This window comes from Lissotriton helveticus, chromosome 11, assembly GCF_964261635.1.
Source record: "Lissotriton helveticus chromosome 11, aLisHel1.1, whole genome shotgun sequence".
Lineage (NCBI taxonomy): Eukaryota > Metazoa > Chordata > Amphibia > Caudata > Salamandridae > Lissotriton > Lissotriton helveticus.
Window position 1 is genome coordinate 891,286,084 of NC_136072.1, and position 16,845 is coordinate 891,302,928.

The 16,845-nt window shown below is 49.6% G+C and overlaps 1 protein-coding gene across 2 annotated transcripts in view; it reads right to left on the reverse strand.

Annotated features, from left to right (window-relative positions):
- FBXW8 (F-box and WD repeat domain containing 8) overlaps positions 1-16,845 on the reverse strand; it is a 529,940-nt gene that overhangs the window by 66,547 nt on the left and 446,548 nt on the right. For both annotated transcript variants that reach the window (XR_013602517.1, XM_078667126.1), the window contains exon 8: positions 6,881-7,008. Coding sequence is in view for 1 of the 2 variants with exons in the window: in XM_078667126.1 (XP_078523252.1) it covers positions 6,881-7,008 (128 nt within the window). In the remaining variant the exon portion in view is untranslated. The remainder of the gene's footprint in view (positions 1-6,880; positions 7,009-16,845) is intronic.

The following is a 16,845-nucleotide window of genomic DNA, read 5'->3' on the forward strand; positions in this document are numbered from 1 at the left end:
TTTGTGGGGGAGTAGGGCAAGTGTCCCTCTTCTGGATTGACAATAATTTGGGGACCCCCACGGGCCCAGTGAATTTATTTTTAGGGGAGCAGGGGTACCTGGCTCCCCTTCTGAGCTATTTTAGGCTCCAGGGATATTCTCCCCTGAGGCCCACCTCTATATTTATGGGGAGGGGGCACGCAGCCCTCCTCCCCAGGTCAATTTCGGTCCTGGGTTCCCATCCCCCGGAATTGGCCATATTATAAAGGTGACAGGGGCACTCAGCCCCCAATCCCGGGTTGATTTCAGCCCCAGGACTCCACCCCACAAGACTCAGACAATTTTTTAAGGGTGGGGGACCATGCAGCCTTCCTCCCCAGGTTGATTTTGGCCCTGGGGATACAATCCCCCCTTGCCCGGCCAACAAAGGGCGGTTCTCCTGCTTTCCAACAAGGGCACCCACCATATCCTGCCTGAGGCTGCTGGGTGAGCCCCAAGGCCCCAGCCAGCTACCCACATCCAGCGGGAGCTGGCATTACTCCTGCTCATAGGGAGAAGCTAAGAATGCTGCTGCCTAAGGGTGGGAGCAATGTTCAGATCTGTTTCCCAGCCCGCATAACTGAGGGCAGGGAAACAGATCACAAGTACACTCCCAGTTGACAGGAGAATTTTTAAAGCTCCCGCCACTGGGAGCGGACTTCGCATTTGCTTGCGCTTGGCAGGAGCTATGAAATCGCTCCCACCAATTGAGAGCAAATGCAGGTTTCCATGCCCATTCCAGGGGGTGGGGGAGGGCGCCTCCCCATTACTAATATGGTCAGGTCCCAGGGGAAGGGGTCCCTTGGGTCTAAATCAGCCCTGGGAGTGGGGCTGCGTGCCCCCTCCCTTTTTAAGTACAGCTGGGCATGTGGCACTGGAACCCCAGGGCTGTAATCGGCCTGGGAGGGGGATGCACTCCAGGTCCCTGTGGGACCTCAACACCAGGCCACGATATTCCTTTCCTACCCCTTTGTGGATTATTTTGGCTTTTTTCTTTGGACTAGGCTGAGTCAGAGTCCCTAGATGGCTGCCACCAATTCCTACTTGAAATGGTGGCAGCCAATCATGGTACTGGTACTGGTGTTGGCACGTGGCTCTGCGTCTCTAGATATACATACATCTTTTTCCTTTATTAACTTGACCTACAGAACAGATTCACACCAAATTACAAAAAGCACTCTTTCTGGACCAAGATCAAGCTTTCTGCCAAATTTGGTGAAATTCCATTCAGCGGTTCGGGGTGTAGTCATCTAAAATCCCTACGGGAAATTGCATGGGGAAAACGCATTTTGGGATGCCTCTTTTTCTTTGCCCCCATTTGAATAATCACCAAGAAACATTCCAGACAGCAGCTGAAGTGAGTGACAAACTAGTTCTGAAAATTTTGTGAAAATTCATCGATCAGCGCTAAAGTTATTAGCAAAACCAAAAACACTTTTCCTATGGAAATTAAGACCTAGCTTTAACTACCTACTGGCAACTGTTAGGAGGTAATACATAGATATATAAATATTTTGGGGGGAAATATTTGCGGCGAATCCCACATACGAACCCTCACCCATGAGGCTGGGATTTCTTAGCGTCATTTGTTTGGTGAAGCACTTTCAGACTCCAAAAAATGATGTGACAAAACAAGAGCGAGGTTACAGTCTATAGACGGAGTTAGTGTCAGCCCTTTCATTTGATACACCGTGAAACAGTTTCAATGCAGCTAGGGCTTGCTGAGGCATTCTCCTCCGCACGATACAGAATTTGATGAAATTGATGTTGGTCAACGGCGGCAAACCATGGAATAACAACTTATTATTATAGAAGGATATTGTGCTTGTCTCAAATGCCTCGGACAGTGCGTAAAATATCAACATCACTGTGACCGACATGAAATTGATTTCTAGAGGCAAATAAGAGGGTGTGTGTTTGAGTGACCACGAAGAGGCAAGAAAGACTGTGAAAAGTGAATGTTAGCAGATTAGCAAAAAACAAAGGAGAGAATAAGGCCTATGACCAGGGTACATCCCTATCCCCTGATTAGTACTAAAAAACAACGTGGACTGCCCCACTAGGGAATCCTTAAGCAAGGACGACTCTGCTATAAATATTGGAGTGCCAAGAACCACATGGAATTTTAAGAAGAACCCTCACCCACCAACCTAGTTGGTGGCATGCTTCATCATCGGGTTCCCAACTGGGTAGCTGAATTCCATCCAGCTGTGCTTCGATGCCTGAATTACAGCGGAGCGGGTTTTGTGTAAGTGGTACTCCAAAAAGTGGTGTGGGAAAAATGCCTCTGGGACACCTTGCTGACCAATTTTGTATTCCCAGCGGCCCAAGACATGTTTAAAAGAAAACAGGTGGAAAAAATCAGGTTGAGAAGTTTCAGCCTCAAGAAACACTTTACACATCCAACATATGTAGAGGTGGTTAAAAATGCTCCATTTTGGTTCATCATCCTTTTGCTCATGGTGCGTTTGTCTTATCATTAGTAAGACATTCATTCATATGTACCAACAATCATACAGGAGACATGCAACATACACCTAGTGTATGCAAACTCATGCATAGTGGTTCGGTGCAAGCATGTAGGTCTTTTATTGTTGCTCCTATTTTAGCACGTCAAGTCACCTGTGGTAGCGTAATCATTTGTGCTTAAGTTGGGTGGCCAGGCCATGGTGGACTATTATTGTGTTGTCTAAAAAATGGCGGCCAAAGTGTACTATTGGCGTAACAATTATCTTGGGATGGGTGCGTGTATATCCATTCTCATGCAAGATAAAATAATTTCATACTATCACAAACAAAGAGAAACCATAATTACACAAGCTATGTGTTTGTAGTAGCTTTCATAGATCCCGGAAGAGGCGAACGCCTGTAGTCAAACACTGTGAGGAAGATAATGAAGGCATTGGAAAGCTAGTTAAGGCACTCAGTATCGTGTAAAGTAAATGTCGAGTAGCGTTTGAGTCGAGTTGCGTTTGAGTTGAGAAAAACGTACTTTGTCAAGCCAGGTCGCCCACCATTCACAACTAATCCAGTCTTCTCGGGATCTTGACGATACCGAGGCCGGAGACATCTCCTTTTGAAGCCGGTTTCGCGGCAAGGGGCGAGGGGCGTGGTTGCGTAACTGCGTCATTGCGTGAACGTATGACGCAGACCTTTAATGTGAGTGGGCACTGGAGCGCGCAATCCTATTAACTCATAAAATTGTGGAATCACCCGGAAGTGTGATATCTAATAACTCTATCGCTGGACGTCTCCCTTATTACTATGGTTAGCATGAATAATGGTGCAATTGTATTGCGTAATAAAAAATTACTGGATATGCCGTTCTGCAATCAAATGTAGTCACGCAGTATCCGCCAAGTAAATACGGGTTGCCACACAGGGATTTTTCGCCGTATTACATTTAATCATTGCACAATACGCTGTTCCTCATCTGGAGTGGATTTCTAACAAAACATGAGGGGTTCATGGTTCATGGCCCAACTATCTCCATAACACTATTATTAAAACTTGGCGAATATAAGTTTTTGTAGTTAATTCCCCCATGATGCCAAACAATGTATTCTGTTATGTTTTAATCACCCAATCCGCAGAACAATTTCCACAATATCAGTATGTGAGGCCAAACTTGGCAGTTATACCATAAACCCCACGTATTTTGGTGTGTGGAGTGGAAAAACGATGGATTTGGGCCCAGATCTTTGGACTGGGGTGAATGTGTGACATTGATCCACATTCTGTCCATCATTGTTGTGTTTGCAGTTACAGCTCTAAGTGTACTGGGGATGCTCAGACGTGAGTCCCAGGCACTCCACACCACTGGAATCAAGCTAGCCGGGCTGAAGAGAGGTGTTACCTCGAAACCGGGCCGGTCCTCGGATGCTTGTTTCCGTTCTGGGAAGGACATGGCTTTTGTAGTTCGGACTGGACTGTTCTCATGGGGCACAGGGTCAGCGCTGATTTGCATATCGCCATTGTCTAACCCAGGGTGGTGTGGAGTGGAAAAACGATGGATTTGGGCCCAGATCTTTGGACTGGGGTGAATGTGTGACATTGATCCACATTCTGTCCATCATTGTTGTGTTTGCAGTTACAGCTCTAAGTGTACTGGGGATGCTCAGACGTGAGTCCCAGGCACTCCACACCACTGGAATCAAGCTAGCCGGGCTGAAGAGAGGTGTTACCTCGAAACCGGGCCGGTCCTCGGATGCTTGTTTCCGTTCTGGGAAGGACATGGCTTTTGTAGTTCGGACTGGACTGTTCTCATGGGGCACAGGGTCAGCGCTGATTTGCATATCGCCATTGTCTAACCCAGGGTGGTGTGGAGTGGAAAAACGATGGATTTGGGCCCAGATCTTTGGACTGGGGTGAATGTGTGACATTGATCCACATTCTGTCCATCATTGTTGTGTTTGCAACGACATGTGACTTGACATGCTAAAATAGCAGCAACAATACAAGACATGCATGCTTGCACCGAACCACCATGCATGAGTTTGCATACACTAGGTGTATGTTGCATGTCTCCTGTATGATTGTTGGTACCTATCAATGAACAACACACCGAGTGCTAATGATAAGACATACGCACCACGAGCAAAAGGATGATGAACTAAAATGGAGCATTTTTAACCATCTCTATATATGTTGTATGTTTCCATTATGTTCTGTTTTTGTGTTACAGGTTTTCAACCAGCCGGTGGATCCATAAGTATGGGTACACCACTGCATGCACAGCACATTTTAGCGTGTGAGCTGAAAAGAATACACGTGGCTTATTTTTGCCACAGCACTATTTTTTCACGTTGTATGGTCCTGAAGAAAGCCTCTAATGTGTTTCTTGAGGCTGAAACATGTCGACCTAATGGATAACGAAGACTAATTGCCAGTCTTCACTTTATTCCCCTGTTTTAAACATGTCCTGGGCCGCTGGGAATAAAACATTGGTCAACAAGGAGTCCCATAGGCATTTTTTACCTCACACACAAAAACAAAACCCGCTCTGCTGTAATTTAAGCGTCGAAGCACAGCTGGGTGGCATTCGGCTGCCCAGTTGGGAACCCGACGAGGAAGCATGCCACCAACTAGGTTGGTGGGTAAGGGTTCTTCTTAAAAAATCATGTGGTTCTTGGCACTCCAATATTTATAGCAGATTCGTCCCTGCTTAAGGAATCACTAGTGGGACCGTCCAAGTTGTTTTTGAATGTTAGCAGATAAGGACAGAGTGGAAGATAAAAAGCATTGCATTATGGACATTTTGGTCAATGAACCTAAATGAAGTGTGGACATCGTATCCCGTGGAATGATTTATGTTGTTGTAATTCAGCTGATGATGTAGTAAGGAAATCTGCAGCATGTGAATTATCTGGCAGAGCACAGTGCAATTTCCTGGGAATATTACAAATATCCAAGCGAAGTCCTTTCTTTATCTTCAAGCACCTTTAAGTTTAAAAAAGCAACTGACCACTCCGTATTGACATGCGATCAAGACCCAGTGTAGGATTGAAACGCATCATGGATGATTTAATGGAGTATCTGGTGCAATAAAACATTTGATGCCTGATTATCGGATTGAGCAGCTCGTTTACAAATTCTGGAACTATAGGTACATTTTTCTTGGAAATATTTGTTGTGATGCCTGCCTACGAGCCCTCACCAGTGAGGCTGGGCGTTCTTAGCATCACTTGTTTGATTTATTGATATATATATATATATATATCAAACATATCGTGAAGGACTGAGGACACAGCTTCACTCCTGTCTCCCACACTAGCAAAGGAGTTTGGGTGTACAGCTATATTCCTGGATTTCAAACTAGCACAAGATTTTGAGGACACAGCTCCATTCCTGGGTCTCGCTCAAGCGAAAGCTACTGGGGACACAGCACCATCGATGCACTCCATACTAGCAAAATGGACTGGGACACAGCTCTCTCCCAGTCTCCTACAAAAGCAAATTGTTATAGGCCAACTCTGTGGAGAGGAGTCTAACAGGAAACCTATTAAATGGTCCTCTGCCTACTCTGCCTTGTAAAGTGAGCTGAGAACCCAGGCAACTCTCCCTTCTGACTTCAAAGCAACTTCCCCTTCTTGTGTATTCAGACTGGCTTTTATGCAGGAGAGTACTGGCTACACTAAGGGCATCTGATTTGAGAGGTGCCCCCAGGATCTCTGGCTGGTGAGTATCAAAAATGTGCCAGATGGCTTTGTATTCAATGTACTTAAGAGAGTGTCTAAAATGTCTTAAGAATTTCTTTAAAGGAAATGTACTTAACTCTGGATTTTTCACACTTGAGGTGTTTGCGGGTTCTCCTGATTTTCTGTTCAGCTCAATTTTCCTATACAAGTAGAACACTTATGAAGGGAGACATTTTTTTTTAAATTAAGTACTGGTAGCCCGGGATACAACAATCAGACGTTCTACAGTCAACCCCTCACATGCCAATATGTTTTAAGATTTCACCCTGACATAAAAAGTAGGTCAAGACAGACTGAAACTTAGTAAAAAATAATTTCACCATGCCAAGAGAGAAAGGTATGACTCAAGAAAGATGGGGACACCTTGCTATATGTTCTGGGTTTTTATTTTTAAGTAAAATAATTGCTCACAAGAACCGTAGGTTAAAAATAAAAGACTCAAATTAATCTTTAACTTTTTTTAAATGTTTGAAATGTAGCATTTTAGGAAGGTAAATGTTAGAACCTCATATGTCAACTGGTAACTCTCTGCCTCCTATTTCACTGCTGTTATGGCAGCATAACATGCACCCTTGATCATTTAGATTCTATTTCAGTCTTGGGGTTTCCTTGAACAACCTAGGAGATATAGTATGACACCCATCACAGTCTCCGCTTGCACTTACCTCCTGTCCTTATTCCCAGTGACCAGCATGTTAGGAGGGCTGTCCTTCATATTTATGCAGGTGAAATCTCCAGCAGAGTTCCCCAGTGTTGTTAACCTTTGCCCTGTCTGTAGACTGTACACAAGGATCTGTTAGAGGAAAACAGGAGAATCAACACTGTCTAAAGTAGTCTTACTTCTGTCTGATCTTTAATCAAATAGTGTTACCTTAATATGGATGAGAAACATACAATAGGGAGTGTAATGGGCATACATAAGTAGAGTGAACATGTGCTGAGAAAGGAGATATTTCATTTCAGACCTAAATCACATTGCACACCTATGTTGCACCCTCATTTTGTAAAATATGTACTTTGAAAAAACTCATCACACAACATACAAACAACATATGACAAGCTTCATATTGTATCTTTCTATCTAGCTACAAGGCTATTTCTAAAGCCCAATATTGGCACAGAGATGCATTTTATTGACATTGTGGTAAGTTAAGACTAGCCTGCTAAAAGATTTTTTTACAAATCCTAAGTGTTATACCGTACAGCCTTAGGGTGGTCTTTGCCCAAACATTTTGCCTTCTCCCATTTTATTTTGCTGAACTTCGTTAGGGTTGGCTTTAGGTCTCTGTTAACTTTACCACTGCTAACCAGTTCTAAAGTGTCTGCGATCACTGCTTTAAACATGGTTATGTTATGTTAACTTGAATTTGTTTAGCGCATAATCACCGGCTGGTCTCTTAGCGCTTTGACGGTAGCCAGACCCACAAGCAGTTACAGATGCAATGCTTAAAGGGATTGTTATGATGTGTCCAGAGCCTCCATACACAGCAGAGTTTTGAGTTATTTCATGAAAGGGAGGAGTGCAGGTTCCTTGCAGAGCTTTTTGGGCAAGCGGTTCCATAGCTGGGGAATTAAAACAGAAAAGGATCTACCACCTTTGGAAGTGGATTTGAACCGAGGAAGGACCAGGAGGCCTGCCTCGGACAATCGAAGAATACGTACCGGCACATGGTGCCCAAGGAGTTCCTTGATGTAGACTGGAGTCTGGTGGTGAACAACTTTGTGAGCAATGCAGACGCCTTTGAACTTAACTCTCTGTTTGATGGGGAGCCAGTGAAGTTGTTGCAGCAGGGGAGAAGAGTGGGCTCGTCTTAGGAGCCTGAAAATCAGCCTGGCTGCGTCATTCATGGTCACCTGTAGCTTCTTGATAAGTTTCTCTGGAAGACCAATATATTTGGCATTGCCTTGGTCTAGCCTGGACACGATCATAGCCAACACGACTATCTGTAGTGTGGCTGTAGAGAGGAGGGGGGAAGGTTTCCGCAGCTGTCTCAGTAAGCAAGCGCAAGTACAGACCACGGCAGAGACTTGATCAGCCATGGAGAGGTTGGCATCAATCTTGATGCCTAGGCTTTTTACAACCGGGTCCGGCGAAGGGGCGGTGCCCAGCTCTTGTGGCCAGAAGAGGTCACTTCAGGGGTAATTTTGGGAGGGTATGACAAGCACCTCGGTTACGTCAGGGTTTTTAGTGAGTTGGCTGTCATCCAACTGATCGTGTATCTGAGGATGTTTTGTACACAGGCGAGGCTTGAGGGGAGTTATCTATCTAGAGAATCATTTGTGTGTCGTCCGCATAGTTGAATACTTGGCATTCCATGCGCATCAGTGCGCCAGGAGTGGCTGGAGGTAGGCATTGAACAGAAGAGGCGACAAAGCTGAGACCTGGGGGACACCACAGGTGAGTGCACCAATGTTCGATACCTGTTCAACCAGTTGGGCCCTTTGGGAGCGACCGGATAGAAAAGATTTTAGGCACTGGTGTGCCAGCCCACGGATGCCCAGATCGAAGAGCCGTGCCAGAAGCGGAGGGTGACTGACTGTGTTGAATGCCGCAGACAGATCCAATAGGACCAGGGCACTCGGCTTTCTATTGTCAGTCCTGAGCCTAAGTTCATCCAGGACTGACAATATCACCAGTTCTGTGCTGTGATGGGCCCTAAAGCTGGCCTGCCAAACCTGCAGTAGCTGTTGTTCCTCAATAAACAGTGAGAGTGTTTTGAGGACATGTTGTTCCACTACTATCACCAGGAAAGGGAGCTGGGAGTTGGGCCTGTAGTTCTTTAAATTAGCTGTATCCGCTCCTGTTTTTTTAATCTTGGGGATGACCCTAGCTTCCTGTCGCTAGTGAACGACTGAGTAGATCAAGAATCTCCCTCTCTATCCCAGGAACGGCCATTCGGAATACCCTTTGGGGACAGAGGTCCGCCGGGGAGCCAGATTTAACACTGGTCATCAGGAGTGACAGGGAGGCAGGGTCTGGGCAAGGCAGAGAAGTGAGTTGCTTGCTGGTGGTATGGGGTGCTGGATCCCCTTCTGGGGGGCACTGGTGGGTTTGAATGTTGCCAATGTCTTCTAAGATGTCCTTGACTTTTTGAAGAAAGAAGGCCTGAAACTTGTTACAGTCTGCTGTCTTGGGTATGGGTTTCTGGTCAGATTTCTTACAAAGTTCCTTCAAGATGCTGAAAGTTTCTTTCTGTTTATTTGTGGCTTCTGTGATTCTTGCCACATAGTATTCGGCCTTCCTGGCCATGATAGCTTTTTTGTGAGTGACTAACATAACTTTGTAGCTTGCGAGCGCGGCTAGGTCATAAGATTTACGCCAATGCCTCTCTGATTGGCGAAGGGCTTTCTTCCTTCCCCTCACATCCGCATTAAACCAAGGGGCCCCTCTGCCCTTGTTCCTAACTCTTTCCCTTCACGCAGGTGCCAACTGATCCATGGTATCTTCTTCTTTTAAGGTATCAGAGAGGGTTACCTTTAACATAATTTTTAGGCAAGATATTGTGAAGGGTTCCTACTAAGTTGCCAGTCTCGATTTTATTCCAGCCGCGCACCACTCTCCATTCTGAGGGTGGTTGTGTCGGTTGGCTGGCCAGCGGAACCCAGCAGCTGGTAAGTGAGTGGTCTGACCAGGCGCAAGGGCTGATCCCTATTAGTTCTGCCGAACGATGAGTGGTACAAATGAGGTCGAGGATGTGCCCCTTGATATGTATGGGTAGGCGAGTTGACCAGTTGGTGGAGTCCCATCAAGCTTAAAGCATCATCAAATTGGTTGGAAAGCAAATCCCGTGGTGCTTTATCCCCGTGGTAATTAAAATCCCCGGCAACCAGGAGTTGTTGGTACCGCGAGCATAGATCACTGATGATTTCCGTGAATAGCTCAATGAACTTGGTGGTTGATCTAGGGGGGAAATACGCCACTAGAAGTGTCCAGCAGGAGGCTTTGGGCCAATTTTTATCCCCAAAATGTCTGCACTATCCAGGCTTACTGCCGCTACCTTCTCTACCGCTGGACGTTCATTATAAAATGTAGCTACTCCCCCTCCTCTAGTCTTCCCTTGCCTGTTGTGCCATAGGACCTCAAAATCCCCGGGGAGGGCCGCCACCACGTCCGGGGTTTACACCCAATTGGCAGATTAAATAAAAATGTAAGTCCCTAGTTAAGTGGTACTACCTATACCCAGGGCCTGTAAATTAACTGCTACTAGTGGGCCTGCAGCCACCCACTTAAGTAGGACTTAAAACAGGTCTCAGGCCTGCCATTGCAGCCTGTGTGCTGTTTTAAACTGCCATTTCGACCTGTTAAAATAAACCCTTTGCATGGCCTAAACCTTCCTTTTTAATACATATGAATCACCCAGAGGGCAGGCCCTGGACAGCCCAAGGGCAGGGTGCAGTGTATTGAGGGCTGTAAAAGTGTGCTGTTTCAGGTTAACTTTAACAAAAACATTTCACCTTCTGGGTTTTATGATCTATAGACACCTGGGTCCAGTCTGACGATTTAAAGAGTCGCTAATAGACTGTATATCGCCATTGGTATTGAAACTGGCCAATTTTAATATCACGGCAACCTTAACTTACACTATGATCAGACGGAAGATAGTTGCGTTCACAATTTTATTCTGATCTGAAAGCCATTCAACGGACTCAACTAGTATAAAGTCTCATGCATGCTGCAGGCCATCTACTGGATTGGTTTCTTTACAACCTATCCAACCTCCAAGTATCCACTGCCATTCCTGTGGCGTGGTCAGACCACTGCATGGTGTCTATGAGTTTGAATATTCTAATGGCCAAGGAGATAGCTACTGCCAATCCCATTATGAGATGGCAATGGCATAAACTGGAGATTACACATTTTGGAAACCATATTCAGGCAAATACTCCTCAAATGGATTCCAACATCGAGGTAGCTGATCTGGCTCACCGCAGCCTTGGATGCCTTAATGCCTGCCCATTTTGGCCAGGTGAAGAAGAGACCTTCAGCCTCTTGGTTTAATGATATAATTGTCAACAGCCTGCTCAAAATGGCAGTCCACCCGAGGCTGGCTGTGGCATTAAATGATAATTGTGACAAACTTGCAGACCACTTTGTAAAAAAGGTAAATTACTTCTACACACACTTCAGTGCTAGTTGCAGGTCGGAGGGTGTTGCTCCTGCATTAATGACGGGTGCTGTATCTAAGGGGGATGAAGTGAAGGAGTTAGCCTAGCTGATAATGCCTCTTTCACATCCCTGATGAATCAAGTTAAGTCCAGCTCCCCTAACGACCGGATCAAACCGGCGTTTATACTTACACTGCAGGAGCTTGATTCACCCTCTTTTCTAAAACTTGCTAATCTCGCTTTGTCCTCGGTGCTGGTGTCTACGGCTTGGAAATATGCCAAAGTTATCCCTCTCCTGAAGTAACTCTTGTCTGACGCAGCTCAGCTAGAAAATTATGAGCCTATTTATTCCCTACTAGTTCTGACAAAAGTGGAGGAACAACACGTGAATAATCTCTCGACAACATTTTTAGAGAAGAACCAAGTGCTAGACCCTTCACAAAACAGGTTTAGACCCTCCCACAGTACAGAGTCTGCTCTCCTTATGGTGATAGAGGCCTTGTGAATGGCTGCAGATGAAGGGGGCTCAAATACTTTTTCTTTTAGACTGAAGTGTCACCTTTGAGACGGTATCTCTTATCTCCATGAGATTGGGATACATGGCAAGACTTGTGCCTAGTTTACCACCTTCCTCAGTGAATGATCTTTCCAAGTGATATCAGTCCTTTCTCATTGTCACAAAGAGCGTCGGAACACTACATCCCTCAAGGTTCGGCCTTAAGTCCTATCCTTTTTAACATCTACTTCAGGCCGCTGGCAGAGGTGTTGAAGGCATTTGAGAGGTCTTTGAATTCATATGCTGATGATATCCAACTATTGTCTCCCTGTCAGCGGATTCGATGAACGGCACTGTGAACTTTGAGAACTGTATGACCACCGTCGCAGAATGGATGCACTCGAACTGATAGAAGTTCAACTCTAATGAAACACAGATCCCTCTTGTTGGGGAAGCATGTCCAGGTATGGGGTGATCATTGGTGACCAAAAGTGTTAGAGTCTCCTCTCAAGCCAAAAATAGCTGTAAAGAACCTAGGTTTTTGGCTTGACGATAAGTTGTCTTTTGAGAAACAGGTCAAGGCACTTGCAGGAACGGGGGGCGTGGCTTAGCAGGCCACGATGGCGGCTGTGTCCTGCTGAGGCTCCGCGATCGGGCTAGCATCCAGCCCAGTTCCCGAGATCGCCGGGAGCCTCAGCCTACAGGAAAAACACCCGGGACTCCCCACATGCATTGGGGTACCGCTCTGACGACCTCAGACGGCGGCGGACGGGCGACATAGGCCGATTCGCAGAAATCGGAGCCGGGCGCCTCAACTCAAGATGGCGGGCGCAGCTCCGTCCGGCGAGAGCGTACACCGCCGGGAGCCGACCCAGTGACCGCAGACTCCAGGAGGCGGGACCGGCGACCGCCGGCGGGAGATCCCGGCGCAACAGCGAGACCAACCCTCCCGAGGTACACGCCAGACGGCACCTTCACCTGATCCGCCACCCCGGTGCGCTGGATGGCAGCCGCCGCACCGGAGCTCCACCGCACAGACGCTGCGACCTCACCGGGGGCCTGAACATTCTCCGCCATCGCCCGCTCCGCCGCCGCGGGGTGCGGAGGATCGGCGGACATGCTGCCGGTGTGGTGGTGGGCCATTCCAGGGCCAGCAAGCGTATCGGCGCAGCGGCGGTGAGTGGCCGCCTCTCTCCCCCCCCCCCCTCTCCCCCCGAGACACTTGATGCCTGTAGCCCCCCCCCGCGACCTCGGGGGCTCGGCATATGGATACGAATCACACCGCTGGATAACTCGGGGACTCAGGGTGCCCCCGCAGCCCCGCAACGACCATCGGCCCCAGGCGCCTGACCCTAAGATGGCGCCCGTAGAGGCCTGAACACTGCGAACAGCGCGAGCCTCACCACTGGGACCCCCTCGTACTTTCACCATCTGTCCTCCGGCCCTACCGGCTGCTACTAACGCTGGGCCACACGCCGAGGGAGACCCGCACGCCCTTGTTGCCCTGATTTAGCGCCCGTCCCCTGAGACGAGGGGAGGCCGCCCCAGGCCCTGAGTGGACAAGAGAGACCGGCAGATGTTAAACTGCCCCCTGACCCAGCCACGTTAACCTGTTGTGCCCGGAGCACACAACCTCACCCCACGGAGCAGAGAGGATCCTCGCGTGGTCAGAGCAGCCGGCCCCTGACAACCACAAACCTCCCCCGACGCCCCTGGTGGGGGCTCCCCGAGGAGGAACAGACCTCGCCTTGGGCCTGGAAGGGACCGGGGAAACTGACCTGCACCCGACTGCCGCCACCCGGTAGCACTGCGTGGCGACGACCTATCTCCCCCGGGACGCGCAACGACCGGAGGGAACCCCCCTCTCCCTCCAAGCAGCACCCATGGGGAAGCCGAGAGCCACACAGATGACGGCGGTCCCGGAAACAGCCGCCGAGAAGATGCCACAGACGAGAGCATGGACGCAGACCAACACGTCGCAAGCCGACCCTACACTATCAGCGAAGCTGGACCAGGTGTTGGCAGCAATAGAAATGTCTCGCCTCTCGATGGAGGAGAGATTGGGCACCCTGACGACAGACATCAGCCTAATTCGGGATGAACACCGTAAACTGGCAGACAGGGTGAAAGAGGGTGAACGGATTGTGACTGAACTGCGACCAGCGGTGAAATCGCAGGAGACAGACATGCAGGAGATCCTGCGCCGCGTGACGACCCTGGAGGAACGAACAGTGGATTTGGAGGGGCGCTCGAGACGCTGTAACATTCGTGTCCTGGGCCTGCCGGAGGGGATTGAAAACTCGGACCCCCTGACATACATGGAATCCTGGACTAAATCGTTCACCCCGGACTGCGACCGTTCGCCGTTCTTCTCCATCGAGAGGGCCCACAGGGTCCCAGCCCGGGCGCCCAAACCTGGTCTTCCCCCACGACCCATGCTGGCCAAGTTCCTGCACTTCCGAGACCGGGATGCGGTGCTCCGCGCGGCCCGGACGGCGGGCCCCCTGCGGGTGGAAGACCAGCACGTCATGGTGTTCCCGGACTATGCCCGGGAGGTCCAACAGCGACGGTCCACATTTCTGGAAGTCAAAAGACGCCTCCGCGCTAACGATCTTCAATATTCCCTGCTGTTCCCCGCTCGCCTCAAGGTAATCCACAAAGGGAAAGCCCTCTTTTTTGACACGGCAGCGGACGCGCAGGATTGGACTGAATTTCATTGCCCACTGATCCCTAAACCCGGACCCCAGAAGACACGCAACAATGACTCCAGACGACCCAGGAAACGGGGCGCGAGCCGTGGGCGATCTGGACACTCCAAGAGCCGGGCGTCCTCCCAGGCGGGCTCACCCGACCTCGCAGAAATCATAAAGGAGCGGCGAGACGCCCTACGAGCGGTGACCGGACTGCACTCGTCACCTCCGGCTTCGGACCTGGAGGGTCAGCCGCACCTATTCACTCCAGAGAAAGACCGGGACAGTGATGGAACTATGTCGGGTTTTGGCCCGGTCTCTTCCCCCCTCGGGGTGACACACACATTGGACGCTACCCTAGCCAGTCAGCCTACCACCTCTTCGTGAACACCTGAACTGTCAACTGACGTATCCTTTCCATGATTGCCTGTTGTAATGCGCGATATCTAGAAGCCTAGACTACTCTACTAGATAATTGCGAGCTCCGGCGAGCGATACACACTTCTCCTACTAGAGCCCGACTCGCGCACAGGCCCAGCAGCGACACATGCTGCCACCCCCGCGAATTTCTGTTGGTTTCTCCCCTAGTGGGACACTAGTTTGGATATGCCACCCCCAGTGACGTATCCCCAGAATTGGGACAGTTGCCCACCCAAGGTTCTAGTTGTTGTTAATTCCCCCAGTCCCCCCCCCACGATTAAGGAAGCTTGGCGCGCAGGAACGCACATGACACGCACACATGGGCGGCACACAGGAACTGTAGAGGTGCCCCTCCCCCGACCACTTCACCCTAGAAATGGCTGTCCCCCACTCTGACGTTAGTATCCTTACACTAAATGTGCGGGGCCTGCACACGCCCAGCAAGCGCTACTCTGTATACTCCTACATACGGCGCATGGCGGCCAACATTACGTTCTTACAAGAGACGCACATTAACGCTACTGAACTCATTCGCCTACAGGCCAAGTGGCGAGGGACCATCTGCGCCACACAATATTCAGCGTTTGCACGCGGCGCATTAATCTGGGTGAGACCTGGTACTCCCTTCCGGGCGCTCCGGCGAGTAGTGGATAGAGAGGGCAGATATGCGCTACTGGAGGGGATTCTTGATGGGCAGGGGGTACTTCTGGGCAGCATATACGCCCCTAATACAGATCAGGACCGGTTCTGGGATCACCTTACGGGCGTCCTGGCCCAATTCACCACAGTCCCATGGGTGCTGGGAGGTGACTTTAACTGCACACTAGACCCCTCGCTGGACCGCTCACACCCTCCCCCCACGCACTCCCCGGCCCCCCGGCAGGCGGCCCTCTTCAAGGCATGGACCACACACTGGGCGCTCACTGATGTATGGCGACACCTACACCCACTGGCTCGCATCTACTCCTTCCACTCGATTCCACATAACCTTCGGGTCCGCCTGGACCGTTTCCTCTGCTCTGCTTCGATCCTCCCTAAGGTTATATCTACGGATTACCTGGGACGGATCCTCTCGGATCATGATGCCCACATAATACGGCTTACCTGGCGCCCCCCACATCCACCGGTCCCCACCTGGCGCCTCCCCAGAGACTGCCTGGCGGACCCGGTCTTTCAGGACGCGCACAAAACCTGCATACGCGACTACTTTACACACAACGAGAACACAGCGTCATCAGTACTAGTGGAGTGGGACGCGTATAAGGTGGTGGCGAGAGGAGAATGCATCCAACAGATAGTGGGGGTCCGCCGCACCTTAGAACGATCGCTCTTAATGACGGAACGGGCTCTAGCTGCTCTCACCAAACGGCCTGACGACTCGGAGGAACACGCCGTACTCACGGCGGAGGCCAAGACGGAATATCAAACCGCCTGCGCTGACCTCCGTAAATATAATTTCAGGGCTTACGCCTCTCGGGTACACAAAGACAGAGACAAAACCGGGGCGCTTTTGGCCTGGATGGCGAAGCAGGACACCGAAATCAAGCCGATCACGGACATTCTCAACCCGGAGGGTGTACTGGTGCAATCACAAGATGAGATTCTCCTAGCGTTCCGACGCCATTATGCACGAGTGTACGAAGCCCCGGCATGCTGTACCCTGTTTACCGCGGATCAGTTTTTAGACCCTCTGACGTTGCCCGCAATATCGGATTCCGACAAGCGCACATTAGACGCCAAGATAATTCCTTCTGACATCACCCAGGCGATGCGCGCCATGTCCCGAAATAAAGCGCCGGGTTTGGACGGCTTCCCACTAGAATACTACGCCACATTCTCTCCCCTGGTGGTTCCCCGTCTGTCACGGATGTTCGGGGCGTCACTACACCTGGGGAAACTACCCCAGTCGCTACGGGAA